Here is a 27977-nt window from a genome sequence, read left to right as displayed (position 1 = left end):
CTTACGAACCAGACGGCGACCCGCAGGGGTCCTCACCCCCTCCCTTCCTCCCTTTAGGTGGCTTCATAAAATGCCCGTGGAGAATCCCTTCTTTTTTCGCCCCGCTCCCAAGATGGCGTCGATGCGGGAGAGCGACACTGGCCTGTGGCTGCACAACAAACTGGGCTCCACAGACGAGCTGTGGGCGCCGCCGAGCATTGCCTCGCTGCTCACGGCTTCGGTGATCGACAACATCCGCCTCTGTTTCCACGGCCTCTCCTCGGCCGTCAAGCTCAAGCTACTCCTGGGGATGCTGCACCTGCCCCGCCGGGCGGTGGATGAGGTGAGAGCCGGGTAGGAGCTTGCGCGGGAAGCTCAACCGGAGCCGGGTGCGTGTGTGTGAGGGGGAGAGGCCGGTCGGAGATGGCGTGAGGGGAGAAGCGGGGGCAGCGCCAGCACCACCTCCCCCCCTTCCCCGCCCTTTTCTTTTCACATGGAGTCTGTGGGGAGGGGGCACCCCGCGGCGCGGGCGGTGGGAGCGGGGAGCTGCCCGCGGCCGCCCTGAGCGGGGGAAGCCGAGCGGCGGCTGCTCCTCAAGGGCAGGTGCCCGCCCGCCCTCGGCGCGGGGTTTGCAGCGAGGCTGGTCCCCACAGACATCCCCCCTTCTCCCTCGCAGCCTTTCTCGGACGGAGAGGGGGAGGAAGAGGGTCTCGGCTGGCAGAGTGGTCCGCTGAGGCCCAGCTCGGAGGGCTCGGTCCTTGGTGTGAGGAAAAGTGCTCAGATTCCCCGTGATAAGGGAGTGAGTGGAGTGGAAGCTTTGCTGCTGCTCCTCCTCCTGCTCTTCGGGGAATCTCCGGTTGGGACTAGTCTTTTGAAAGCGGTTTTGACCTGTAACCCATCTTACTCCTCCACACGGACTCGTGGTTGTAGGGCTGTGTTTTGATACAGTTTGGGTGCCTTTGGGGAAGAGGGCTTTTCTGAGGCTGTGTTTGTTCTAGGATTAGGACAATGAGGCATGATCGCTTAAGAACAGTCCTGTTTGTTATGCTTCCTTCATTCTCCTTCCTTAATACTGTGGCAGCTGTGTAGGTGTCCCAAGTTGAACATCTCAGCTTTAGGAAGGACAGCAGCAAGTGCTGAAACTTTGGAAATGGAAGATCTGGGGTCTGGACTGAACAGTGCTTTTCCCCACCTTCTTGCAGTCAGGTCTTGCTTGAGGAAAATTGCTATGCTTTTTTTTTTTTTTTTTTTTTTTTCCTTCTCTTTACCTTGCTGGGAACAGCTGATACTTTCCTTTACTGTCCTACCCCAGCTAATAAGCTGGCTGGCTTGAGTCTGAGCTGGCTCTGCAAGCAGTCATCATAGATCTAGAAAAGCTTATTCATTTGGCCCCGGACTGTACCTCATCTGCAGCTGGCTTATTCTTACCAGTAGGCAGCTACTGGTGTTTGGGACAATAGTTGGAGAATGATTGGGAAGCATTTAAGTTTCTTTAGCCAGGTTTGAGGAGTTCCTCTCCTATTTCCACCATGTATGGTATTGGATCCTGGTAACAATCATGGAGGTGGAGCGTAGTTAATCCTCACCTTCTTGTGTAGAGTATCCTCAGCTGTGCTTGCACCAGTCTCTTTCTTGGCTAGGACACAGCTGCTGCTTAGGCTTAATATATATTAGGCAGGGTGTGGGGAGATGGTATGTAACTTGGATTATTGTATGCTCAGCTTCTGTGTACTTCCAAATGCATAAGCATTATGTTTAAGCAATAATTTAGTGTATGTTGGTGTCTGTCTTGCCACACCATCTGTCTGTTTGTTCACTGTGTTACATGTAATTGGTGTCACTTAAAAAAAATTCTTGTTCAGCATGCTTACTCTAGTTTTTAAAACATCACATTCATGTTTAGTGCCTGTTCAGTGCACAAGCTGTCTTCCTTGTGTGTGACATCAGGAAGAATTTCTTTACAGAAAGGGTTATTAGACATTGGAATGGGCTGCCCAGGGAGGTGATGGAGTCACCATCTCTGGATGTGTTTAAGAAAAGACTGGATATGGCACTTAGTGCCATGGTCTAGTTGACAGGGTGGTGTAGGGGCAGCGGTTGGACTCGATGATCCCTGAGGTCTCTTCCAACCTGGTTGATTCTGTGATTCTGTGACAAATGCAGTTGTGCTTTGGACAAACAAAATAACCAAGGCCAGAAGGGGGGATGGGGAGCTGTGCATAAGCTCAGATGACCTCTGTGTATGCAAAATTCTTCTGAAATAGAGTGAAAATCCAGGTAGCTTGGAAGAAATAAGTATTGCAGTGTTCAGTAAAAGCTAACAAATTAGTGAACAATTAGCTAACAACCTAGTGAAGAGAAAAAGAGCTTAAAAAAAGCTTAGGGACCTTCATAAATAACACGCTAACTTTTTGAGGGAGCAGCATTCAAGCAAACTGAAATAATTTGTTGAAATGCTGCAGGAGTGTTCCCTGGGTGGTAAAAGAACTTTTTAAACTGGTTCTGAGGAAGATGGTAGCTAGCAACTTTACTTGATCTGGGCTTTTGTTAGCCATAGTGATAAAGTGTCTGTAAAGGAGAGCAAGTCAGTTGCTGTGCCTTTTAGTGTATTGTTAAAGTGATCAGTTGTGCTCCAAATATAAAGCTCTTGTTACTGCTGTTAACAAAAGCATTGTGGGATTTTTCACTTCTTTGGTAAAATTTGTGAATTCAATCGTAAGTTTAATCTGTCATTGTAAACAGATCACTCTTGATCGAGATCTAGGATTTAGTGTATTTTCAGTCCTTTGCAAAGTATCTGTAACATCTTAATTATTTCAGGGACATGTAATTTAGATTTTTTTTTTTTTAACTGAGAGGAAGGGCTTAAAAAAACTTAAAAATGAAAAACTCATGAGGCAGAAACCCTTAACATTGCTATTAGGTCTGCTATTATCATTATAGACTTTCTTCTCTTAAGTGGTAAAAATAGCTGGTGTAACCAAACCGCTGACAGAAAGAGATGTTGTCTTATCAGATATTAATAATTTGTGGAGAGTTTGCTAAAACAGTTGTATTTGTGAAGACTTGTTACATAACTTGCTGTCAAGATTTTTGATATTTTAACTGGCACTGGGTATCTTACATAGGATACCAAGAACATATATAGGTATGTGTTCAGTATATGTGTGCTGTACTTCTCTGCAGTATTCTCTGCTCGGTGTATTGTGGAGTACTGAACATGGTGTCTTTTTGCTAGCAGAAATACACCAGTATAGGGTACCTGTAGCTGCCTGGAAGTGAAATTCATCATTTGCAAATCACTCCCATACCTGAAAATGATTAAACTTAACAGTGAAAGTACTTAATTAGTCTCTTTGGAAAGTCCTATGTGTGTTTTCCTTGCCATGTGCCAGTCTGTATCGATCATGTGTGAGAAGCACTGAGCTGGCGCTTGGAAACAGTATTGGAAAATATATTGCATCAGCTTTGTAAAGCTTTGGGAATCTTGATAGTGGATGCAGGATATGTTACCGGTTTGTTATGTAACACGTTAAATGATATTCTATGATTCTGTGATATTCCCTCCTCTAGATAACAGATGGGACTTAGTTATTTTCTGTTCAAAATCTTTTTTTTTTCCTGTTTTCTCTATAATAGTATTTTCACTGAGGCATAGAATAACACGGAAACCATTTGGGAGCAGACATCTGAGTGAAAAGTTATGTGGGAATCAAGAAAAGTGTGGTGGCATTTGGTTTAGAAGGGGTTTAGTTGGCCGCTGGTCCTTTCTAAATCTCTGCAAAAGCTTCAGTCTAGACAGGTCAATCTTCAATGAGCGCTCTTGAAAGCTTAGTCCTTTGCTTAAGTGTTGTTTTTTTCTCAAATGTAATATCCTTCAATTTTCAGAATGTTTTCATTCAACACTCCAAATATTGTATAGCTATAAGTGATGTAATCCTCATAATACTCCTGTGGGATAGGTAATAAACCTAGCTTTTTATCATGCTGTGAACCTCATTACTGCTTGTTTGTTCCCGCTGACTAATAAGAATAATTGGCTCCCATTTTCATTTTAAATTAAGTGTGTTTTGTAGGCAGTTATCAAAAATATCCTTTCCCACTGTAATTCTCCAGGCAGAACTTCCTAACTCTTGAATCTCCCTGCCCTCCAGCTGTTAATCTGCTAAATTTTTTCTAGGTAATCGTGCTTATTTGAAACAATGCCTAAAGCTCAGTGTAGTGCTGACCAGAGTTCCAGTTGTGAATTTGGCAGAACAGTTACTTCTGTTTATTTTGTATATTATATTCTTGTTAACCTGATGCACATGGCAAGCGCAAGTTTTCTTTTGGTGCCAGCGTTTCATTTATTTGTTCAGGGTTAGACTGTGATGTTACAACCAAGTCTGGAATGAGAACTCTGCTTCTGTGCTCTCTGAATTATCTTGAGGGGAAGATCCTTGTCCTGGCAGTGGCCTGCCCTTTTGTTACAGTAGCTGTAAGGGAGCAAAAGTCAAGACTCTTTCTTCTTGCTTGCTTATGTGAGTGAAGAGTCCTCTATTCGTGCAAGTGGGAGTTGTGAAATACTAGTGTAAAGGAATAAGAGGGCGCATGACGCTTGCTTTTCCCTCTTCGTTCAGAACAGACAGGCTGCTATGCATCCTTCTGGCCTGCATTTAGTGTTCTTAATTTTTCTGTGATGTAATATGGTGTATTTTAATATAATATTACTTTTGGTGACTTCTACACATTTTCATGATTAAAAGACAAAACATACACAAGAGCGGTATTTGATCCATCTTAGTTTTGTATTGGCTAAATATTAATACTGTACTTTCAATCCAATGCTTTTAGCTCAATGAAAACACTCTGTAATAATGTAGATACCTATTAAATATCACCTTCTCTATGGCCCCTGAAAGATTAAAACTTGATTAGGTTTATTAGCCAACTGTTGATGCAGTTGTGTAAAGGGGTAGTCATATATGTTAATTCAGGCATAACATAAAGCAAATGAATGGGAATTCTTTGCAAGAAGTCATCTTGGAACTATCGTTTTGTGTATTTCTAGTAACATTTCCCCTTATTACTTCTTCCCACGGTGCTGTTTATGTATTCTTCCTGCACAGCCATTATTAATCTCCCTTTGTCGCTGTTCCCAGACTTTTTCCATCCTGCCGGATCCTTTCTTGTGAAGTGTTTCTAGTTGTGCGCTGTGCTTTTTTTTGTGCCAGCAGGCTTAAGATCCTTAGGTTTTAGATGAGAGAAATGCCATAACATGTTGCATCAGATCTTGACATTCATGCTTAACAAGACACTAGTTGGAGCTGATGGGACTCTTGCTGACCCAGTGTTGCAGTCTTACACAGTTAAGAGTTTGGGATTATGGCTGTGATCTGTAAAGCAGCAGAAAAACCTTACATAGGATTCTCTGTTATTTTGAGTTGCTTTTCATGCATTCTCAAACCACAAATGAAATTTTTGTCAGTTGTTAGTTCAACAGCAAACTGGGAACGTATATTTAAATTGCCATTTGGATACGAACTTGAGTTAAAACTCGAATCCAGGCTTGTGAAATGTAAACTCATATTCAGGGAGGGTCTCTGGTTAGCTGTTAGTCTGCTTCGCTTCCCTGTGTGTGACAGTGACTGTTCTTTCACCATGTTCTTTCTGCCATGAGGCCTTATGATAATGTTATTTGCCCAGCACTAGGCAAACAAGTTGTTTCTGGGCTCCATTCTTGAAGGAACCGAAGTTACGTGAAGCAGTGGGCTGTGGCATAAGTAGCTTGCCTGAACTTTAGCTGCCCTGAGAGCAGTGTGGATGTCATGTGCCCAGACAAGAGCTCCATAGGAACACATGTAGTATAGGCATGTAGCTCTGAATTTTTGGAGTTTTGTGGAGCAGATATGAAGGGTAAATTGGGAGGATATGGGAGACATCTTTCCTGCAACTATTGCCTGAGTTTGCTTTGGTGGAGGAAATTACATTCTATACACTTACCTGCATTAGTGGTGTCCAGATAAAAGCTTGTAAAAGAGCTATAAATAAACCATAGCTTCATCAGTGTTTGTGGCATGTTTTAAATTTTCAGGTGTTTTGTGTAAGTCAGTACTGTAATTCCTGTAGGACAGACAGGAGAATAAAGGACTTCGTTTCAATGCTATTCACACTCGTCCTCATCCACTGTAGTAGAAGTGACTTGTGATGAGCAGTTTAGGGTGAGAATAGAGAGATTGACAAGCCTGTGTGGAGTCTAGGTGGGTTTTTTATGTTTACTGAGAAAGAAATGAGCAATGGAGGACAACAAAGACTAGAACCTTAGAAATTGATTCTCTCTGTTGGGTAAGTGTTGGTTAAATTTGACAGTATGTTAAACAGTGCATGGTCACGGTTATGTGGTCAGTTGAATCCAAAGCAAACCAGTAGTGCTGCTGAAGATGGTAACTGTTGCAGTGTCTCCTTTCTGCTGCCTGCTTTTTGTGGTTCTAGTGTTTGTGTGACTGTAGTCAGCCACACCAAGGGGCTGATCAAGCTTAGAGCTATAGAGAGATGCTAGTTTTTGGTCTCATCTGACCTGGTTCGTTTCACAAGCACATTAACATGAATGCTAAAACATGCAAGGGGTAAAGGACAAACTGCCCCTGTAGTGCACTTGTAAACCTTTCTGAAGTGAGAGGGCAGTAACATTGTATGGGTGAAAGGAATTGAGAAATGTCAATATGTTTCCAAAGCTCAGCAGAGGCAGACAAGTGCTTGGGGGGAAGAACGGAGAGCAGAGATTTAACATTTATTTCTTAGAGTTGCGTGAGTAGAGTAAGGTTATTTTATTAAACTTCTTTGTATAAGAAAAGGCTGGTTCTAAATAAAGGGAAAGAAATACAGCATAAAGGTGAAGATGAATCTCTCATCTCCCTGTGTTCAGAAACATGTAGACTGTAACTAAGCTATATGTGCCACAGTGGGTTGTGACAAGTCAAAATTCAAGTATTTCCTTGTGCTTGTAAATTCCTCAATGTTAATACCATACAGATAAAGTATGTCTAAATATGTAATTTCACTGTTATGCTGTGTGGCTTGGTAGATGCACAGTTTATCTCAGACATCTTAGTTCTGTGAAGCTAATGCTTTAATGCTTACATAAAAGTTTACGTACTAAGAAAAGAGGCGAGTGTTCAGTCTTTATTTGGGGGGTTTAAGCTTACCTGTGAATGAAGTAGAACAACTAAATTGAGATTCACTGTGTAAACCCCTGACTAATCAACTTGGTTTTTATTTCATTTCGTAGTGCAAACAGACAAATTTCATAGTCACAGTATTTTTTTTAATCTTATGCATTATTTCCCCTTTTTCAAGATAGGTGCTTAAAGAAATATAACTATTTTGTGGCTACAGAAACTTTGGGTAGATGGAAAATCTTGTTACTTGTGGCATATTAGAGGGCTGGGTGTACTTCTGTAATACGTAGTTTCTGTCAAACAATACAATTTTGATTAGCATGAAACACGTTATTTTGGCCTAAGCTTAAGTAAAATTTTGAGGACTTAGTTTATGTTCATATGATGCAGATATGGTCTGTCTGCTGTATTGTTCCGTAGCCCAGAAAGGGCACATCTTCATTTAGATGCCTGTTCTAAATAACTTGTATTCTAGTTGCATATTCTTGTCACTGAATATAAGGTGTGGGTACACTGGGAGTGTAAGTGTAGAACATAAGGAGACAGTAGTGTAAGGATCTGGCCTATTGCTTTTAGTAAAAATGTTCAGTGCTAAACAAAGCTTCGAGCTGCCAAAAACTCAAAACAAACTTGGGTTACATTGACTGAAAGCAATATAAAAAGTTATCTTGGTTCATTCTTTACTTAGTTCTAGAGTTAATGTATAACTGTGTTGAAGCAGTCTCCCTCTTCCCTTCCCCAGTAGTAAAACATTGTGCATGTTTATGCTGATGTCTTTTTAAAATAAAAAAAAAAATCCAACTATGTGTCTAAAACTGTTTCCAATTGGCTGATTTTCTTTTTCTTTTTTTGTTAGATGAAAGGGGCACTGACTGAAATTATCCAGCTCGCTACCTTGGATTCAGACCCCTGGGTCTTAATGGTAGCTGATATTTTAAAATCCTTTCCAGATACTGGGTCCCTTAACCTTGATCTTGAAGAACAGAATCCCAATGTTCAAGATATTTTAGGAGAGCTTAGAGAAAAAGGTAAGAAAAACAAATTTCATAGTCACAGTGCTTCTATTGGTGAAAATTACAGAAATACGATGCCTTTTTTCAGAAATAACCTGTCATTTCACAAGCAAACTTGCTATCTTAACAGTACTGGTATCAGAACAAGCATTATGTCTTGTCTCTTAACTGCCACAGTTCATGACCTGGCATGTTACTGGACTGGGAACTGTGATATTTGAGGAACGGTAACTTCTTAAATAATCTTTTCACACATCATCAGAACTTGCATGTCAAGTATTACTCTGAGTGTTTTGTGAAGGGCAAGATGCAAGCTAATGTGGATTCGTTAGTATTACAGACAGGGTATTTGTGCACTGATAGGTAATAACTGACTGGCTGCAGCTTAGTAAGTTGAGGTTTCTCATATTGCTGTGGCTTGTATGTTGTAGTACCAAAGAAGATAGTAAGGCTCTGTTTCTGCAGTGCTTGTGTGGGAGCACCACCTTTGTACTGGGTGGTGGTACATCTCTGCTGGAAGCTGTCCTCTAGCCAACAAATGATAGGTGCTGTGGGAGAGACTGATCACAAGAAGAGTTATGCTGCTGATGTTGGACTAGCTATGGATTGTCTAGCAGCTGAAAATATTGGCTCAGGCACTTGCACAGTTGCTGTTTCAAACAATGTAGTAAATGGTGATGCAAAGCTACTCCTACTTCAGTGGGTTTGATTTAGCACACTGCCTAGAAAAAAAGCCCTCGGGCATCGACAGACAGACATGGTCTTGGAGTTAGGATTGCAGCAGGCCGATAATGAAATGACTGTAAACAAATGATCATTTGTCTGTTCACACTTTTGGTTTGGGCTTCTGTTTCGTAATTTCCTTTTTATGTGTAATTTTTAAGGAATCTGAGAATTCAGTCATTTTTGTTGTCTTTTACTCTCTGACAATAGTAGTGTATTTAAGATGGCTATAATTTGAATAGGTATGATTAACGTGGAAGCTCTTATGAAGCTAATGTAAAAAAAACCCAAACATCCTAATAACTGGTTATATACTGTGTAATAATTAGAATTAAATTGCTGTTGGTGTTTAAGCAAGTAATCTGAAATTTAAAAAGACCTGTGCAGTCTAGTTGTAAAATCTTTTGTAATTAGTTATCAAAGAGGTGCTAATACCCATGTGTACTGTGTTAACTCTTTATGCAGTAAGTGAATGTGAAACTTCAGCTATGTTGCCGTTGGAATGCCAATACTTAAACAAAAATGCCTTGACAACACTAGCTGGGCCACTTACTCCCCCAGTGAAACACTTCCAGCTGAAAAGGAAACCTAAAAGTGCCACTCTCAGAGCTGAACTCTTGCAGAAATGTAAGTAGTATTACAGCTAGTTGGTAAGGTTGAGTAACAAACTAAATGGTGAGAGGGAAATTTATATTCAGTCTTATTCTCCAGTATGGGGATATACATTAACAATTTCTGTTATAAGAACTTTGCAGGCTGACTGTTTTTCTTTGATAGACTGATGTGTGGAAGAGCAGCTGCAAGTCATTCTGGTCATGATTACATTAAAATACTAATGTTGATTTAAACGCTGTTCAGATTTCAAGGCAAACAAAAAGCTGTAGCTTTTTAAAACACAGATATATTCTTTCACGGGTATATTTAACAGTCAGTTGTGAAGACTTGTGAGGGACAGCTTTGGTTAAAGCTCCTGAAACAAAACTGAAATGACAACCTAGTTTTATTTTGCCATATGTTTTTTGCAACAAGGAGCAAGAGCTGCTAATTAATGCTTTCTTTTGCTCAGTATGGCTATATAGGGTATGAAAGCCAAGAGGGTTTTTGCTAACTAAAGGCAATATATGTATACATATATGTATTGGTAGCTGCTTCAACTAAGTGATCTCAGAATAGTTTACTATACCTGCTGTTCTGTTGCTGCAGCTTGCTGCTTTCTTGCATGTGACTTGAGTAGTTGGTCTGGTTAAATACAAGATTTGTAACTTTTTATGATGTTATATAGGACTTTAATTATTTCAATCTCTATTGAGTAAATTGTTTACTCTGATAATTTCTTTTAGCTTAGGCCATCTTGTCAGTTGCATAGTCATAATGATTTTGCATTTTCTTCAAATACTGTGTTTATCTCACATAAATTACCTGGCTTTTAATTAAAATATAACTCTTTCTTTGTTGCTATACCCATCTTTTTATGTATTAGTTAATAACATTTTATATAAGAAGCAACGTGTTGTGTTTTTTCAGCACAGATTCTGTAATAGCTAAAGCTCTTTTTCTTTTTAGCCACAGAAACTGCACAACAGCTCAAGAAGACTGCAGGAGTGCCTTTCCATGCCAAAGGCAGGGGACTGGTCAAAAAGATAGATACAACAAGTATGGCTCACTTTCATCACATCCTGGAAAGAAAATCTGATAAGATAGCCTTGATGAAGAATAAAATTACAGCCTAGTTTTTACTAAAAATTAATTCTTTTTGAAGCAAAGGATTTTTCCCTTTCTGCCTCCCTCTCTTCTGGTATTTGAATGTTTCTGACATCTCTTGTCAGAATGAACAAGAGTGTGGGGTTTTACTTAAATGGCAAGTATATCTGCCATGCTTCTAAAATGCATGCAGCTAGATCATGCCTATAGACTTTGGTAAGAATTTAATTTGCATCACTCCAGGAATAACTCCTGACTAAGCCACATTGCTCTAAAAGGGAGCAAAGTGAGTGGATCATAGTAATCTGCTGTGCTCTTTGAAATGCTGTGAAGTAGACTGAAACTATCTTGTATTTCTATAATTCTGCATGGAGAAAGGAGAGGGGACAGTGTGCTTTCTGCAGCTAAGGCTGTGCAGTGGCTTCTATTTAGTGGACGTGACAGAGATGTATAATCATTCTTCAACTTTGCATTAATAGATTTCAACTGTTTGCTGAAGTTCCTGAACTGCTTGAATTTTTCAAATAAGTTTTTGACTAGGAACAAGAGGAGGGTTCAAAATCAGTTACATACTTTAAATCACTGCACAGTGGTAACTTTTCTGACCATCAGTATGATGCTGAGGTGCAAAACTGGAGTGATTTCTTGGTGCGGTGGCTAGAAGCTATGAAGTACTTTGTGTCAATGCTATTTAAGATGTGGTTTTGAGCACCAAAGTTCAGGAACGTGTTCATGCAGGAAATACAAAAAGTGTAGTTGTAATTTGAACTAAAAATTTTCTCAGTATAGAAATTGACCATTAGTAGTTCTTGGCATTCTTTTTAGCCAGTGAACTAATAAAGCTGGATTTTAGACTTGGCCTTTAGAACCAGGTGGCCTATAGAAATATGAGTTATGGGACCAGCTGGGCTTTACTCTGCTGAAACTTACTCACATTGAGAGAGTATTGTCTTATGGTCAAAAGGTTTTCAGTGCAACATATAGAGGGATACAGAGTATCTAACCTCAAACTAAAATTCAGTGCTTCCCTTCAAATTGTAGGGTATGATGAGATTGTCAGGAGGCTCAAAGACCTTATAGATATGTTTAGGTGTCCCTAAGTTTTTAGCAGTTGATGAAAGAATGCTGTCTTCAGCACTCACGTTAAGTGTGAGTTAGAAGGGTAACCGTGTAAACTTGGGGGAAAACGGCTTCTTACATGTGTAGCAATTTCTATTGAGTGTTGAGACAGCAGGTTTTCTGTTTGCACTATAGACCCAAACTGGATCCTCTTCGTTGTGCAAACAGCAGCTCCAGAATTTCAAACCCCTGTGTGAAGCAGTAATTTACGTTTCCAGCAGATTATGAGCCCTTAGCCCTGCAGAAGCTTGGCTAAGAATCTTCGATTAAATACAATTTCACCAAGTAACTAGCTCTTAAAGTTCAAAGAGCAACTTTGGCAATAATTGGATTCAGAACATTGATGCCTAATACCTTTTTATGGGTTCAAAGTTTATTTGTTATAAGTATGGAAAGCATCAATGTATGTAGGAAAACTATATTTTGATAGTAGTGCACCTGTTTGATTATTTCATGCAGAATGGAGTTGCAAGGATTAGCCTAGAGACTGGCTCTTACCGCTTGTTTGAAGGGTAAAACCTAATCTGACCTTTGAGGAACATTTAGTGTGTTATAGACAGTTCCACATTATAAACATTTGAAGTTAAAGGGGAGGGGGTATGTGTGTTAAGGAGAAAAGCTGAATAACTCCTTATTACTGTTTTTTCATAACTAATTAAACATATATTACAATTGTTGCCTTTTTTGATCTTCCATAAGCACCACTCAAAGGAATACCAAAACAAGCTCCGTTCAGGAGTACTTCAGCACCTAGTGTATTTAGTCCTTCTGGAAACAGAACTCCTATTCCTCCTTCAAGAACACCTCTGCGCAAAGAAAGAGGAGTAAAGGTAGGTGCGCTCTTTCTTAGTCTCTCACTTTCCTGCTCGCTTCTCCTCCCTGATCTAAAGCAAATTTCTGATGCTGTTTTGAATCTAGTATCGATATAGTAGAGAAGAAGTTAAGGACAGTATTTAGAGATAGCCTGCATAAATTTAACATGGTCTACGGTCTTTCTTTTTAGCTTCTAGATATCTCTGAGCTGGATATGGTAGGTGCTGGCCGTGAAGCGAAGAGAAGAAGAAAAACATTAGGTTAGTATAGCATGCTGCTTACAAAGGCTATTAATATACCTGCAAATAGGATCTAGATTTGTAGTACCATTTTGTTCTTCATTTGTTAAAACTTATCTTCAGCTAAATTTTACAAAAGAAAACAAACAAACAAACAAAAAAACACGCAGAAACACACAAAAAAACCCAAACCAAAAAAAAAAAAACCAAAACCGTTTAAGGGAGGGTTTTCACTTTTTTTTTTCCCAATGGTCCTAATCCTATTGCCATGTGCTTAGGTAGTAGCTTGACTCAGTTGCATGAAAGGATTGAACTAGCCAGTTGTGCTTTGGACAGCACATAGACGTGTGAGTGGCTTCAGTACTGGAATTGTTCTGAGATATTTTGATATGCTTATTTCTGCTGGCTACGTGGCCAAGTAAATTGATTGAAAGTTATATTGAAGAAATTTATAGCGCTCTCCAGAATTCTGTCTGAGCAGTCTTAACAAGTGAATAATATCTGATATGCTGCTGTTAACTCAAGTGACAGTGCAGTGCTCTACTTAACCATATCAGGAAGATACACTAGCAGCATATTTGCCCCAGAACAACCTTCTTGTATTTGTCACCAAAAAAATGAGTACCACCTCAGAACAAAATCATAATTGCAATTAAATTTTTGCTTGCATTTTGATGCTTTCTAATATCACAAAATTAGCCAGCTTTGCCTAATTAGTTAGTATATCTTCATGGATATACATTGTGGTTCAGGTCATAATTGGGTTGATTATAAAATTGTGTATGAAGATTAGTGTATCTACCAACCTTTCAGCATATACCTCTTTAAGTGTGTTTTAGCAGACTTTGAGAAATGCGTTTTTATATCTTTGTTTAAAAGAAGTACACCTAATTCAGTATTTCGGAAAGTTTCCTTGAACTGACTTGTATTTTTGTGCAATAGATACAGAAGTTGTGGAAAAGCAAGCCAAAGAAGAAACAGTAGTAGAAAATGCTACCCCAGATTATGCTGCTGGCCTTGTGTCTACACAGGTAAAACCAAACAAGACCAAAACAAACAGACACCTAACAAAAAAAAAAAGAGGAAACAGCTATGATTTTTATTCTAAAACACTTAAACACTATAGTGATATTTTACTAACTTGTTGAAACATGCCTCTTAATGTAAAAATCTTTACATAATTGTTTCAAAATTCCATTGTATTTTCACCAAACTAGATAAAAAAATTCAAAGCAGGATGAAGGTAACGTTTTTGATTGTTTTCTTGTTGCTATTTTCAGTTTGTGATGGGGTATGGCACTTCTATAACCGAAGATTGTAGTCTTCTGTCAGAGCTGAAAGGGATAGGAGGGCTCTCTGACCCTATAGAGACAGAGTCATTTTCAGGAGTTCCTGCAGGTTTCACTCTGTGCCTGTGCATCCGTTGTGACCTTAGTGGAGTAGTGCCCACAAGAAGTCTCAGTGAGGAGCACTTGTCATTTGCTTATGCCCAGGAGGGATAGCTGAATATAAGCAGCCAAATAAGAAATTCATCTGTCTTCTGACTTGAGAAAAGAACCTACAAACTAGTACCCTTCTGTCATTCTCTTCTCCATTTTTAGCTTGTAATCTTTGAGAATTGATGCTTAATACAGAAGGCAGCTTTTTCTGAGGTCTCCAAACCTGTCTGTAACTAGGCTTTGCCAGTCCCATTACTACTGAAAAGGGAGGAGAAATACAGTGGGATTGATCTTCATCCAAATTACCCATGGCTTATAAATTTCTTCTTCTTAAGACCCATAAAGTTCAGAGGTTGACCACTCCTTCTCTTAACAGTGTTTTTTTCTTTTTAATCTGAAAGTTGTTTAGGATCTGCTGAAAAAGCTAATCTGTTACTAGAGGTAATTCAGTCGGGGGGTGGAGGGAGGAGTTGTGTGCAGGGGTTTTTTTCCTGTCCTTTCAGATATGGTGCATTGGAAAAACTGTGATGCAGCTTTGTTTTTCTCAGTCAGGACGTAGCTTTTACAAGAATGTTAGGTCCTTCCCTACTTCTGAGTTAGAAACTGTCTGTTCTATTCCAGCAAGCCTTGACCTGGAATTAATTTGGACAACAGGGTTCTTTAGATACTAACAGATAATTTGAGGCTGCTGCACCCAGTGTTTGCAAGCCTCTCAGGATGATAGAAATCCACCTCAAATCTTAGTGTCTTCTCTTCTTCCACATTTAAAGTGATCATGATTACCTCTGCCTCTTTAAGTCTGTGTGTTGGCATGCAACACTGGCCTTTGGAGAGCACTCTATTTAATAAAGACCTGTGGTTTGGTTGGTAAGCCGGCATTTGTTCTCTAGAGCCTAATGGTAAAAGTACATGCAACATCGGTCCCGTTGGTATGGGGTAGCAATCTATGGGCACACATGCCAAGACCAACGTATAGGCAGATATTGATCAAGTGAGGTCATAGCGTTCTGCAGAAAGACAGACAAAGAATATCTTTTCTGGCAAGCTCCTTATTTTACAGAATATCCATCTTACTTTTGTCTAGTAAGGCTACCTGAAATCATTTGTCTGCTAGACTTATTCCCCCAAAACTTCTTTCCTCTGTCAACCCCTTATAAGTCTAGATTGGACTAAAGTGAAGATCTTCATAGAGATACCATGCTGTTGTCTTTATGCTGTGTGTGCAGTATCACGTATCATGAAGTACAAAAGCAGCATTTTCTTTGGCTTGAGCCTAGATGACATCTGTCATGTTCGCATTAACTACCTGTTTCAGTGGAAACAGGGTTTACCTGTGCTTTCACTGCTGCCTTCTGCTTGCTTATGTCCCAGAGGCCTGTGCGTTCTCCTGGGTGATATTTTAGTAGGCCTTTTTTTGCCTGTGGATGAACACAGGTCTCTGCTTGCTAATAGTGAAGAGCATGCTTGCTCAGGCAGAAGATCACTTATTTCTATAGTGTAATTCTTCAGAGAGCACCATCTGCACAAGTTTCATCATCTAACTGGGAAATGGGACAAAGGAACAGCAGCTTGACTCTCTTTGCCAGAAGTACCTTCTCCCATATAGTATTTTTTCCTGGCTCAGATTGTGCCTTCCAAAGCAACTTTGATCTGAATCAGGGGAAATAAAAGCTGCTTTTTCTCTCCTAGGGTAATTCTAATGTCTGAAGCTTGTATAGGGAGTAGAGTTGAAGGGCAAACTTGCCTTAACAGAGGAGTCTGTAGTTAAGTTACCAAAAGGAATATCGTAGCATAACTAATGTTGAAGTTGTATTTAACATACAACATACAGAAACAGCACATGACCGTGTGCAGTGTGGCTATAACACTTTCGTTTCTGTTTTGCAGAAACTCGGCTCACTGAACAATGAGCCTGCACTACCTTCTACAAGTTATTTACCTGCTACCCCCAGCGTGGTGCCGTCTTCCTCATACATCCCAAGCTCTGAAACACAGCCAGGTAAAAGACACTTTTTTGCTTTTGGGACCTAATACCTCCAACTCTGTATAGTTTTACTGTCTAGCTCTTCTTTTATTTACAAACCTATCTATCAACTCTAGTGAAACTTAACCTTAGCAGTCTAAAAATCCATTGCAGGAACCCAGCCTTTGGGTTTTGGGTAACCAGGCATGTCATTTAACCTAAATAAAGAAAATGCTTGTTGTTTTTAAGTCTTAAAATGACTGCGAGTTAAGTCAAGCAAGCAAAGCAATTTACTGTTTGTTGGATTTTTTTTTTTCTTACTCTGTAACAGAAAATCTAGCATTTTTTAATCCCTAAAGAGACACCAGTAATGCACATAAGTCTAGAGTATATAGTCCATGCACACATCCATATGCATTGCACTTAGAAAACAGTTGCTTTCAAGAGTCAGATAAGTTTCTAGTGGCAAGTACATATTAGCTTTCACACAGGCTGGGATCAAGCTATCCATTTTCCTTTTACCTTTTTTATAACAGTCTGATAGATAATAGCAGAGCTCCTACATATTTTGGAAAGAGCTACATTCATTATTTTCAGTTCTAGAAAATTGCCTATAGTAAAAAAGCGTTTGTACAAGTCCTTTATTTCTACACCTTTTATTTTAACACACTTGGTTTTACTTTTCCTTCCCTGCTGCATGTAAAGTCTTACAGGAATGGATCAGTTTGCACTAACAGATGTGTATGACTGGCATTCATTACCGGACCTTGCAGTTAACAGAGAACCAACGTTTCAGTTTAATGCATTATTTTACTCTTGCTTGTTGTGATTTGGTACGGTAATGTTTGTCTTTATGCATGTCAGCTGTGGCATGTTGGTCATTATAGAAAAACGCATATGCAAAATCTAATCACTTTGCTTGGCCCTGAAACAGTTCAGAATCTCTCTCAAAGTCCATGCAAATCTTTCTCTGGCAGAAAATTGGCATCTCTAGACGGAATGCAGCCAAGAGCATGTCAGTGTTGTCAGCAGCTAGTATTATTTTCCAGAGCCTTGGCTTTGTATCCAACAGCAAGAAAAGCCTAGTTTGAAATCCTCTGTTGTCTTTGTTCTCTATTTTTTTTTTCTAACTTTTTTTTTCCTTCTGGAGTATGGGGTATCTAACTTTTTTATGGACAAGGAATATCAAACTGTTTCCTTGTTATAAGTTGCACACAGAAGATCCACAGATTTGGTCTCATATAGTCTGAGGTTGCAAAATTAAGGCATGTTACTTTATGGAAGTCAGTTATTCTGACATGAGAGGAAGACAGTAATAAAACTTAAGAGATTTGTACAAAATTGAGGGGTAACTAATTATTACAAACGTTTGTCCTCTGAAGTGTTCACTGTCCTGTTCCATGTCACACAGAATCACAGAATCAATTAGGTTGGAAGAGACCCCTGGGATCATTGAGTCCATTGCCCTGTCACCACCATGTCAACTAGACCATGGCACTAAGTGCCATGTCCAGTCTTTTCTTAAACACATCCAGAGATGGTGACTCCACCACCACCCTGGGCAGCCCGTTCCTACTGGATAGTAGCCATATTGTCAAAACCAATGCTGTATCTGTGCCTAGATGGAGACTGGCAGACCTCTCATTCTCTAAAATCTGCTCTGAAAGGCATCAGCATAACTCTGGTCTGTATCTGCCTTTTCGTCTACTGTGAACACAGTGTGAATAGGTTAGCTTAAACCTCATGAGATTCGTGAAAGGTGCTTAAGCAGCTGTGCCTGTGTCCAAGAGCTGCAAAAGACTGTAACTGGCTGGAGTGTGCACTGGGTAATTACTGTTTGCTGGACATATGGTAACTTAGGAAATCACAGTAACTTGATCACATATGTAACCTCCATCTGAAGCCAGGTTTGGAATAGTACCTCCCTTAAGAGCAGGTGAACGGGTCAACTTTGAGAAATAACAGTTAGGACTTGTCAATACTGTGGGGTTTTAACCCTCTTAGCAGTTAGTTTTTAAATAATGAGCCATTTGTGAAGACTACGTTTACTTCTATCATCTGTTTAAGTATTTGTGTATTTTTCAGTATTTGTTACTGGCTGAGACTTAGTTACCATTTCCTTGGGAAGCTACTGCTACATTAGGTAAAAACTCATTAAATGTTTTTATGGTTTTGGCTTCTACGTAACAGTACAGCAGTAATCCTGGTCGGATCAGAGTACAGTTGTTATAGTGATATAAGCTAAAAAGTAAATAAAGTAGTTTCAATTCAATAAATCTGTTATCCATTAACCATAAAATTTGATGCTAAATATATTGTTATCCATATTGGACAGCTAGTCACTCAGTTGTCTAATTATTGCTAAAGATAATTGAGTGGAAAGAGCATTAGCTCTTCAATTTTTCATGTAGATATTAGATGGCATATTGAATCATGGTGCTAAAATGGAGTAATCAGAATTTTTAGTTTTCTTTAAAAGCCATTGGTGATGCTAATCCGTGTTTGTGGATTGTAGTGTTTTTAATTATCCTGATTGGTTTTTGCAGCTGGCTCTGCACGAGAGGCCTTGCAGACTAACAGACAGACTGAAGAGCCTGCAGCTCCAAATGCTACCACAACTCTTCCTGCGCAATTCAAACAACGAACACCCATGTACAACAGTAACTCTAATCCACCTGCAGCTACACCTACCTCACCCCTAACACCTACCACACCTCCTGCCATTTCCCCTGCGGCACAAGCACCACAAGTGGCTCCCCAAACTCAGCAACAGCCACCACCGAAAAAAAGCCTCTCTCTCACAGTAAGTAAAACCAGGTTCTTTTTGACTGCTGCTTTTGATGTAGATTGGAAAATGCAAATTTCTATTATTGATCTCGTTTAGTATGTTGGCAGTTCCTGGCCTTTGGATTATGGAGTGGTTGAGGCTGCTTTTTTATAACAACAGATAATGAAAATGCTTTGTGGCTTTGTTGACATTGCTGTCTTAAAAATGTTAATCACTACATTTTTAGTTGTGTAGTGTTAATGTTACAGTAAGATGTCTTTATTTACCGCTATTTATTATGGAAAATAATGTGTTACTCATTATAAAGAACTCTGGGAGCTGTTCCCCAGCCAATTGCATATAATGTAACCTGCTACAAAGGATCCTGCCATTTCCATGGTAGGAGAAAAGATATAGATTATTCTAAGGTGAAAGCCTTTATTTCTTGATCCCTTCACCCCCCCCATTATACATCTTTTGAAGCCTGAGAGTGGGGAGGAAACTAAACTGAACAACAATTACTTATGCCATGAAGCTTCTTATTGCTGGTATGTTGGTATATATTATGTGTGTGCTTGAAGTTAAGCAGGTAACTAATTCAAGATGCAACTAATTTGAAGATTTTGCTAAGCACATCTGTAAGCCTGACTTGAAAGATGTGAACTTTTAAGAAACTGGGTGACTTTCTCAGTACCTCTACTTCATTTACTGAAGGAAAAAAAAAATTCCTCTGAAAATATTGCAAGCCTGGGTTTGGACTGTAGAGGAAAGCATTGGTTTTTTTATCCTTTTTCCCTCGTGTCATAAGGAACACAAAATTGATAATGTAAACATTAAGTCTCTTAGCACATGCTTCCGTAACTATTTTAATGTGGGGTTTTTTCCAGTTTCAGAATTCACTTGTCACTGCTGTGTTAGGTGTAGGCATTAAAGAGGGAAAGCCTTGAGGTTAAGGCTTTTTTTTTTTGTTTACTTTTTGTAGGTCTACAGACTTCCACCCTGCTCTTATGCTTGTCTGTGGGTATTAATATAGTACCTGTTGGCAGTGTTTTCTCCACTGGAATTCATATTTGGTTTATCTGTTGCAGAGGGAGCAAATGTATGCTGCACAGGAAATGTTCAAGACTGCAAACAAAGTTACGAGGCCAGAAAAGGCTCTTATACTTGGATTCATGGCAGGATCCAGAGGCATGTATTGAGACTAATTTAGCTTTCTTTTGAATACCCAAATCTGAAATACGGCCTAGCATTTCTAAATGTGCATATGTGAGTGCAAGACTCTTGCTTTAGCTTTACTCTGTATGTGCTGGACTCTCTGCTTTACTCTGGACTGTATGTAGTTTTATGGATTACAGTTCTAACTATCCGAAAATGGGTCTTTAGGGTCTATTTCCAATAAGTCAAACAGTCTGTCAGAGCAGCTGCTAAACACAATGTACGTGTAATGGAACACACATAATATCATGGCTTAAGGGTTGAGGAGAAACAAGGCAGCCAACCAGTCAGAACAGTGAACAGCCTGGTTAGGTCCTAGTAGTGTGTCTAGAAGATCAATGAATGTAAGTTCTTTCATGGCAAGTCGAGGTACAAGTTGGGTAGTACAGAGCCTCTTTGCTAATTCCTTAGCATTAGAAATGTAGCAACTGTTGTCTTGGAGACTCTAGGTAGCCACAGGTGCTGTGAATCCCAGGGAGATAAGCTGTCTTACAGCTAGATCCTGTCATATACTGGCCTTGATAGACCAAGGCTTTTTTACCCAGAAGATTATCAGATGTAAGATGAGAAGGGGCTTAAGAGTCCTTAAGTGAACTCTCTCATGTGCACTAGCTCTGGTTTCTAATTTGGTATTTGAGGGCTGTTATCACTGGAGTGCTGGAGCCTAAATGTGGCTCATGCATTAGGATTAATGTAATGCATTATTGAAGATGACCGGGGTAGAGTTACTGTGATGATCCCTGGGCTTTAAGAAAGTTCTGTGTACCTTGCATTAATGATGGTACTCTTAGTACGAGATGCTACTTCAATTGCAGTAGGAGGGTATACTTTATTAGCTACACGGACCGTTTTTTGTAACGCAAGGTAAAATATTATTTTGGAAGTGTGTACGTGTGTGTGTTATATGTGTTCACATATGCATATGTAGATAAGTATATAACTATGAATTTCTTCAGTAATAATGTCAGCACTTTCTGAAGGCTGGGTAAATAACTGCCAACTATGACATTCTTGAGCTTCCTGAGTGTCAAGTCCAGTACCTTGAAATGTAACATTCAGTAATTCTATTGGAATAGAACTGAGTCTTGGATGAGTGATTTCAGTGAAGCTGTTTGGGCTTCCAGAACAGCTGAAAATTGTTGAGGCTTTTAACTACAAAATGTATCCCAAATAAATTAACTCTGGTAGTTTAAGTTTACCAACTTCCATTTAAATACGAGCTTCTGTAATGGTTCTTGAGGCAGACAGAAATGACATTGGCATGCTTTACTCCCCTTTTCTTGTTCTTCCAGTTACTTTAGCCTTGGGGTTCATCTTCTGGGGTCTGGTTTTGTTATCCTTAAAACTCAAATCTGTGATGTATAGAGGGAAGAAGATCTTGGTGTGGCTATGTGTATTAGTGACATTACTTGCTCAGTTTTGGGTTTGGTTTGTTGGGTTTTGGGGTTTGTTTGGGTTTTTTTCAGCATAAGGCTTAGAATCTCCAAGTGCTCGTCACCTTTTCTAATACAGTGCTGAAATGTATAATTTGTTCCTATTCTTGTTTTCACAGAGAATCCTTGCCAAGAGCAAGGTGACATCATCCAAATTAAACTTAGTGAGCATACAGAAGATTTACCAAAGGCAGATGGCACTGGCAGCACCACGATGTTGGTTGATACGGTCTTTGAAATGAACTATGCTACTGGTGAATGGACCAGATTCAAGAAATACAAACCTATAACTAATGTTTCCTAAGAGATGCAGCAACAGCAGACTGGACCAAATCAAGCTTAGAGACAACCAGCTCATAGCATATGTCAACTGTACAAAATGGCATTGATGTGTACATTTCTTATTACCCTCCGGAGTAAAAGTTGTGGCTCTTCAACCTAACTGGGCTCAGTGAACACAGAAGAAGATGGTGTCAAACTCGCTTTTTTTTTTTTAATCTTGGGAGAGGGAAAGGTGATCTTAGGGGGGAAAGTTGTTGGTGTGTTTTTGTTTTCCTACAGTTCAAGATGCTGGAAAAGGAGATCACAACTGAAAGATTACAGATGGGAGCAGTTTACTTCTTTCTGAGTACCGGAAGAGAAGACTACTGTGCAGTCATTCACGGTTTACCATTAAACGAGGGCACAGGTCTTTATTGTATAATTATTTTCTTTGGCTACATGGGTTCTATTGTAAGAGTGGACATTTAAAGCACCACAAGTTGGTGCTTGATTATTTTGTAATTCAGCTGCAGTATAACTAAATATTGCAGGTGGTAGATGTCCAGCGTCGAATGGTACCCACTGTGTGTTCAGCTTATTTATGCTTGGGTCATAGGATGGGATTGAGCAGCTTTGTTAACTTGCTATATTGTCAATGTCCATGCCCAGCATGAGTTAATCTATATTTGGCATTATTTGAGATCAAAATAAATTGAGTATTGTAACTTTCTGAAGAAAAAAAAAACATCAAATTTAAGTAAAAAAAAAAATAGTGGTGGCTTGTCACTGCCTGGAAGTGATAGCCCTTTGCCATGTAAGTCTTAGGGTAGAAGTTGATCTATGGCTCTTGCATAGCAAACCCTTTGAACAGCATAACTTACCTGGGAGGAGGTGATACTATTACATCTCAAGACCAATTGCAGCTTAATTTAAAAACGGCCGTAGAAATGGTTGAGTGGCACCTATCTGAATGCAGGTGGCTGGGAGGATTTGTTTTCTTGAGGCAGTGTTAATTTATGTTTGGTTGAGCAGTCGTAAGGCACTTGATTGCCAAGCCCTGATCCAGAAAGTTTTGGATGACTGTAGCTGTGGTTTTTACCAGTGTAGTTATATCAGTATAATCACTAATGTGGCCACAGTTATACTGGCATATAACTGTGCCTTATACTTGTCCCCTTCTAGTAGAAGCACATTTTTATCTTTATAACTGTGTTCACACCACTGATACAATCTGGCTTTAATGGTACAAATAAAACTTGCATTTATTGAGAGGGCTTATGTACATAGTTCAGGATTCATCCTATGGAGACTTGGCTTCATCGTTTGAAGGAGACCTGGATTAAACGTCTGGTTTCTGCCAGTGCTTTTATGTGGAGTTGTGCTTGGTTGGGAACCGTGCCTAGAAGGAAGAAATACAAAGATGAGTAGCACAGTGGTTTGGTGCTGAGGAGGTGCCTTGGGCTGACTAGAGGTTCATGTTAAAGTGAGTTCTCTTAGGAGAAAATGAGGCTTTTTTCTTTTTTTTCTGAAAAGAAAGCAGACCAAATCCCATAAGTACACTTACATACTAACAAAGATGTTTAAATGATTGGTTAGAGTCTTTTTGTATTGGGGAATTTTTATTGCATTTTATTTTTAATTTTTCAAACAAATTATGTGACAGGGCAAGTATAAATAATAAGAAAATCTGTATTCTACAGTATTTTAAGATGTGACCAAAAGTATAGATTTCTTAACTTTATTTAAGCAAATATACAGAATCTTCTAGCTCATGTAGTGGGCAAGTTATTTGATGGTACCTGCTACCATTACGGAGTGTTGTGCATGTATTAGTGTGAAAGTTACTCGCGTATAACTGTCACACTGGGGGCTCTCCTCCACATAATTACCCCATTTCAGAAGCAACGTAGATTGTGATTCTGATTGTGTTTTGTTTTTTTTTTTTTTTCTTTAAACAGCTAGAAACCAGCCTGACAAGTGAGGATGAGTAGTGGGTCTTAGTTTTTAGGAGTTCAGTAGAATGCATTTTCATGGTTATAACTTATTTGATTATTGTATGTTACACAGTGAGGGCTAACAATAGAATATGAAAGTATTTTTTAAAAGAAAGGTTTAAAGAAAAGTGACATTCCTTTTCTTGTCTGCATTCAGATTTTTAAAGGTTTCTTGTGAAGACCAGTTTTCTGTAAACATGTATGATACTTCTGTCTTAACTGTTCCTGCTTGCTAGATAAGCTGCAAGTACCAAATACAGTTTTTAAGAAAGAACTTTTAGAAAATTGGCTGACTTGAGGGGCACCTGCCGTCATTGTAAACTGCTGATGGAAGACTCTGCAATTCAGTAGAGATCAGGAGCTGCTGTGTGATGGCTCTTTTGGCTTACTTGGGATTAATGGGGGTCCCTTGCTAAACTTCCTTAATCTGCAGAAGCCTGCATTTCAGGCCTGTGCTGTTGGGATGGAGACAGCGGTCCCTCTCCTCTTCAAGAAGTTCTTCTAGAACGTGATGGAGCCATTTGAGTGCAGTAGTGTGTAGGAAGCTTAACCATGCTGCTGCCTATTTGTATTTGCTGCATAACAAAGTTGGTCTCCAGGCCTGTTTGTCTAAAGTCAGTCATATGCAATAAATTAAAATTTTAAGTAGAAGCATAGTATATTTTTAATTCCATTAAGTCATTAGGATGAGACAATTTAACACTGCAAAAATAATTTATTTTTAAAGTGACTTTATGACCCTCAGTACCAGAGCATTACTTCAACTTGATCTGTGAATCTAGAAAGCTTTTTTTAAATGCCTAAAGAAAGGGAAGTTTTCACAATGTTGTTAAAATGATACGGTAAGAAGTAAAACTACATGGAGTTCTTTGGTTCAGATAATGAAATCACTGAACCAGTGGCCTGAAAGTAGGGATAATGCCAGACAATTCGGAAAGGGCAACATCAACATTTAAATTCCAATATGATGGAATTGTTGCATACAGAACAAAATCTGGCCCTGGAACTTAATATTTTTTGTCTTGAATATTCAGTCACTTGGATGTTAACGGGATTCCATTCAGTGAGACTCAGTGTGCGCTGTGAGATTTAAACAAAAAGATTTGTTGACTCTAGAATGACTTGCAGATGTACTGACAAATTGAGCAGAGTAGTAGTTTATTCTTAAAGCTTTGTCTGTGTCCTTTCCTCTTTCACTTCATCCAAGCATGAAGTTTTAGGAAATAGCAAGCCCAAATTTCCAAAATGCATTACTGCACCTCAGCAAGGCAGGGTGTCCCAGCTTTACTTGCCCTTGCTTGTAAAGAAGCACCTGTCTGTGCAAGCTTAGGCATGATACGAGTTAGCTTAATTGATTTTAGACTGTGGAATACTGGAGAAAGAAGCAATTAAAGTGGCTTGTGTTTTTCCCTGTCCTGTCCAAACTTTTTATTCTTGGGGAGAAAGAACACATACATGCATACCCAGGCTTCTTTAACAACTTGCTCCACACCAAAGTGCTGGGTTTCTTTAGGCTCGATTTTCATGAGTGCCATGAGGACCAGAAAGAGTGAAACGAGTGTAATGAAGAAGGTGAGCCGAAGGAGGGTGCTGAGCAAGAGTTCTGATTATAGATCCCATCTTCTTTTTTGACAGAACATTTTTCCTACTCTAGTGCTCTCTAGTTATCTCCACACAAACCAGTCTAGGTGTAGTACAGTTAACACTCTAGTATTGGGCCAGTATTTTGTGGGTTAACTTGGTTTTCATTGGTAGCTTTGCCATTTAATCTTTCAGTTAAATACCATAAGATGCTGGATGCAATGGGGAGGAGCCTTTGGGAGTTGACATCTCCATGTGAAATTGGTCACTTCTCTCACTAAGTTGTGTCAAAGTGCAGACCACTTGTCTAGATGAAACAAGCTTGAGACTTTAATATTATACAGTTGGAGTGAATCACATTTTCATAGTAAAATCTGACTGGAAAAAAAGACTAAAAAATGTTAAGCCAGAGCCGTCTGGGAATCTGGTGCCTTTAACAAGAACTGTCATTTTGTAAAATGTTACATCTATAGCATAGCCCGTTACGTTTTCTATGTTTTTTTTGTACAGCTGTAAATTCAAAATATTCTGTCTTTGGGTACGTATTTTCAGTGTAATACAGTATGTATAATAAAAATTTAGATTTTTCTAAGGAAATGGACTGATTTTTTTTTTTTTAATGATCAAGTTGTGTATTGTGCTAACAGTTGAATTGGTGATGAGTACCACTAGCCTGAGAGCAAACAGCCAAATTGCATGATAATGTGTATCCATTTTAGATTTGTGTCACGTTGCTTCTGTAGATGCATTTCAAAGTTGACATATGCTAGTTTTGCTGGTTAGGATATTTGTGAGTAGATACCTGCTCTTGCTTTCTGGATGAATTCGGTGAAAGCTGGTTAACCTTGGGTGATGAGCCCCCACAATGCGTGGGTGTGCATGTACTGAAGCACTCAAGCCACAGCCTAGGTGTGATGGTACGAGGAAGGTATGCCATGCATGGGTTCTGTGGATGGGCCCCACACGGTGTGTATGAAAGTGTGGAATAAACCCTGTTTTTTTAACGCCACCTTTAACTGAACTACACCAGTGGCTTCTCTCAATTTGAGAGTGCTGCAGAAGGTGGGTATTTTTTGGTGTGTTTTGGTTTGGGGTGGATGGTTTTGGGTTTGTTTTTTTGGTTTTTTTTTTTCCCCAGAAACTTTTCATGATCAGAGATACTGTTTCTATGGTCGCGTTATCCCTGTGGTAAACATGAAGGCTTCTCTTAACAATGTTGAGTTATATGGATGTGTGTGGTTGGCCTCATTGCAATTTTCTTATGTACAACCATGGGACATGGCTCTGCTACACCTGCCTGTGCTGGTGCAGTGCCAGCCGGAGTCTGAGGTTTTTCTTTTCTGTGTTGGATTAACCTTATCACATAGCCTGGAAGGGGATTCTGTTCCAGGTCAACTGCTGTGGTAGAACGCTTGGGACAAAGCTTTGAGAATAGGTTGAGATGCACATTTTGTTTGTTATTTCATAGGGCACTTGCTCTGTCAAAGAGATCCCCTGGTGCCCAAATGAGTGACTTGCTGTTACATTTTATGTGACTAGGTATGTGCCAGTTTGCCTGTTTTCTGAGAATGGCCTACGCAGACTCAGACCCATCTATTTTTAGCTTATCTGTGTCACTAGACATTTTGGACAGGCTTAGCTGGTACAAGCACGTAAGTTGTTTGGTTTTTTTTTTAATGTTTAGGATGCTGCTCTAATACTAGCTCTCATGACTGATGATTGACCAAACGTTGACCTTTTAGGACCCAGATAAACTAGTGTCAGATGCTGTCCTGTACTCCTAATACCTTTAGAACCTAAAACACCTCAGACTTCACTCTTCTCCCTGCCCTTGTGCATGCAGGTGTGCATGTACCTGTTCTCCTGAGAGCAGGAAAGGAAAAATAAGGCAAAAAAGTGATTGTTCTAAAGTAGATGAGAATGTGTTTTCAGAACCTGCGGTGTTTCAAGACACTTGCATGGTACTAGACCTCCTTCTGAGGAACCTGGGGAGATTCCTTCATCTGGCTCTCAGAACATGGTTCCTAAGTAGCATTTGGTATTAAAATACACTTCCTCCTTCCTGGTAGAACTTTCACGAACAACAGAAAACAATCTGTTTCTCTAAGAGTGGTTGATTCAAACCCTCAGTAGCATGTAAGTTTGGTTCCAGTGTCTGATCTATCATTTGGTGTCATTAAAGTCCATAGTCTCTTTTTCCTCTTCATCTTTCAGTAAAACTTATTTTATTATTGGCTGTTTCTTCATGTAGGAGAGTTGGGAGACACAAGGTCTCATGACTGATCTTGCTTGGGCTAAAATCTTGTGGTCATGCTCTGCATTGATTGAGAGCTGTTGGCTAGATGGTACCCAAGTTGTGCCTGAATGGAAAATCAACCTTGTTTCCTCCTTCCCTCCTCCAAACGCTACAGGCACTGACAGCAGAAGCAACACTACCTGGGCTGATTTTAAATATCTTTTTCCTCTTTTGGTAGAACATAGCTCTTTTGGAAAACATTTCAGTGTGGAAAGCATTTCAGTCTCTTTTCTGCAAAGACCTTGGTGATGTCCATGAAAAGCTGTCCCACTGAGTTATAAACA

General features: G+C 39.5%; 1 protein-coding gene across 1 annotated transcript; it reads left to right on the top strand.

Moving 5' to 3' along the window:
• The first annotated feature begins 22 nt into the window (after positions 1–22).
• NELFA (negative elongation factor complex member A) lies at positions 23–25931 on the top strand. The gene is made up of 11 exons (XM_068403179.1): positions 23–322; positions 7993–8164; positions 9338–9499; positions 10436–10525; positions 12392–12522; positions 12696–12765; positions 13687–13775; positions 16071–16182; positions 18693–18949; positions 20002–20101; positions 21681–25931. Exons 1-11 carry the CDS (start codon positions 71–73, stop codon positions 21863–21865), a joined length of 1620 nt encoding a protein of 539 aa, XP_068259280.1. The 5' UTR covers positions 23–70; the 3' UTR covers positions 21866–25931.
• Positions 25932–27977: the final 2046 nt, after the last annotated feature.

Source organism: Nyctibius grandis, chromosome 6 (assembly GCF_013368605.1).
Source record: "Nyctibius grandis isolate bNycGra1 chromosome 6, bNycGra1.pri, whole genome shotgun sequence".
Taxonomy (NCBI): domain Eukaryota; kingdom Metazoa; phylum Chordata; class Aves; order Nyctibiiformes; family Nyctibiidae; genus Nyctibius; species Nyctibius grandis.
The sequence above is the reverse complement of the archived record's forward strand: the minus strand, read 5'-3'. Positions and strand labels throughout refer to the sequence as shown.

Bases quoted from the DNA above. Each gene is read 5' to 3' on its own strand.
- NELFA (XM_068403179.1), top strand. From the start codon at position 71: ATGCCCGTGGAGAATCCCTTCTTTTTTCGCCCCGCTCCCAAGATGGCG. The intron at 10,526-12,391 runs GTATGGCTCACT...ATCTTCCATAAG, and splicing joins CAAAAAGATAGATACAACAA to CACCACTCAAAGGAATACCA. The intron at 12,766-13,686 runs GTTAGTATAGCA...TTTGTGCAATAG, and splicing joins GAGAAGAAGAAAAACATTAG to ATACAGAAGTTGTGGAAAAG.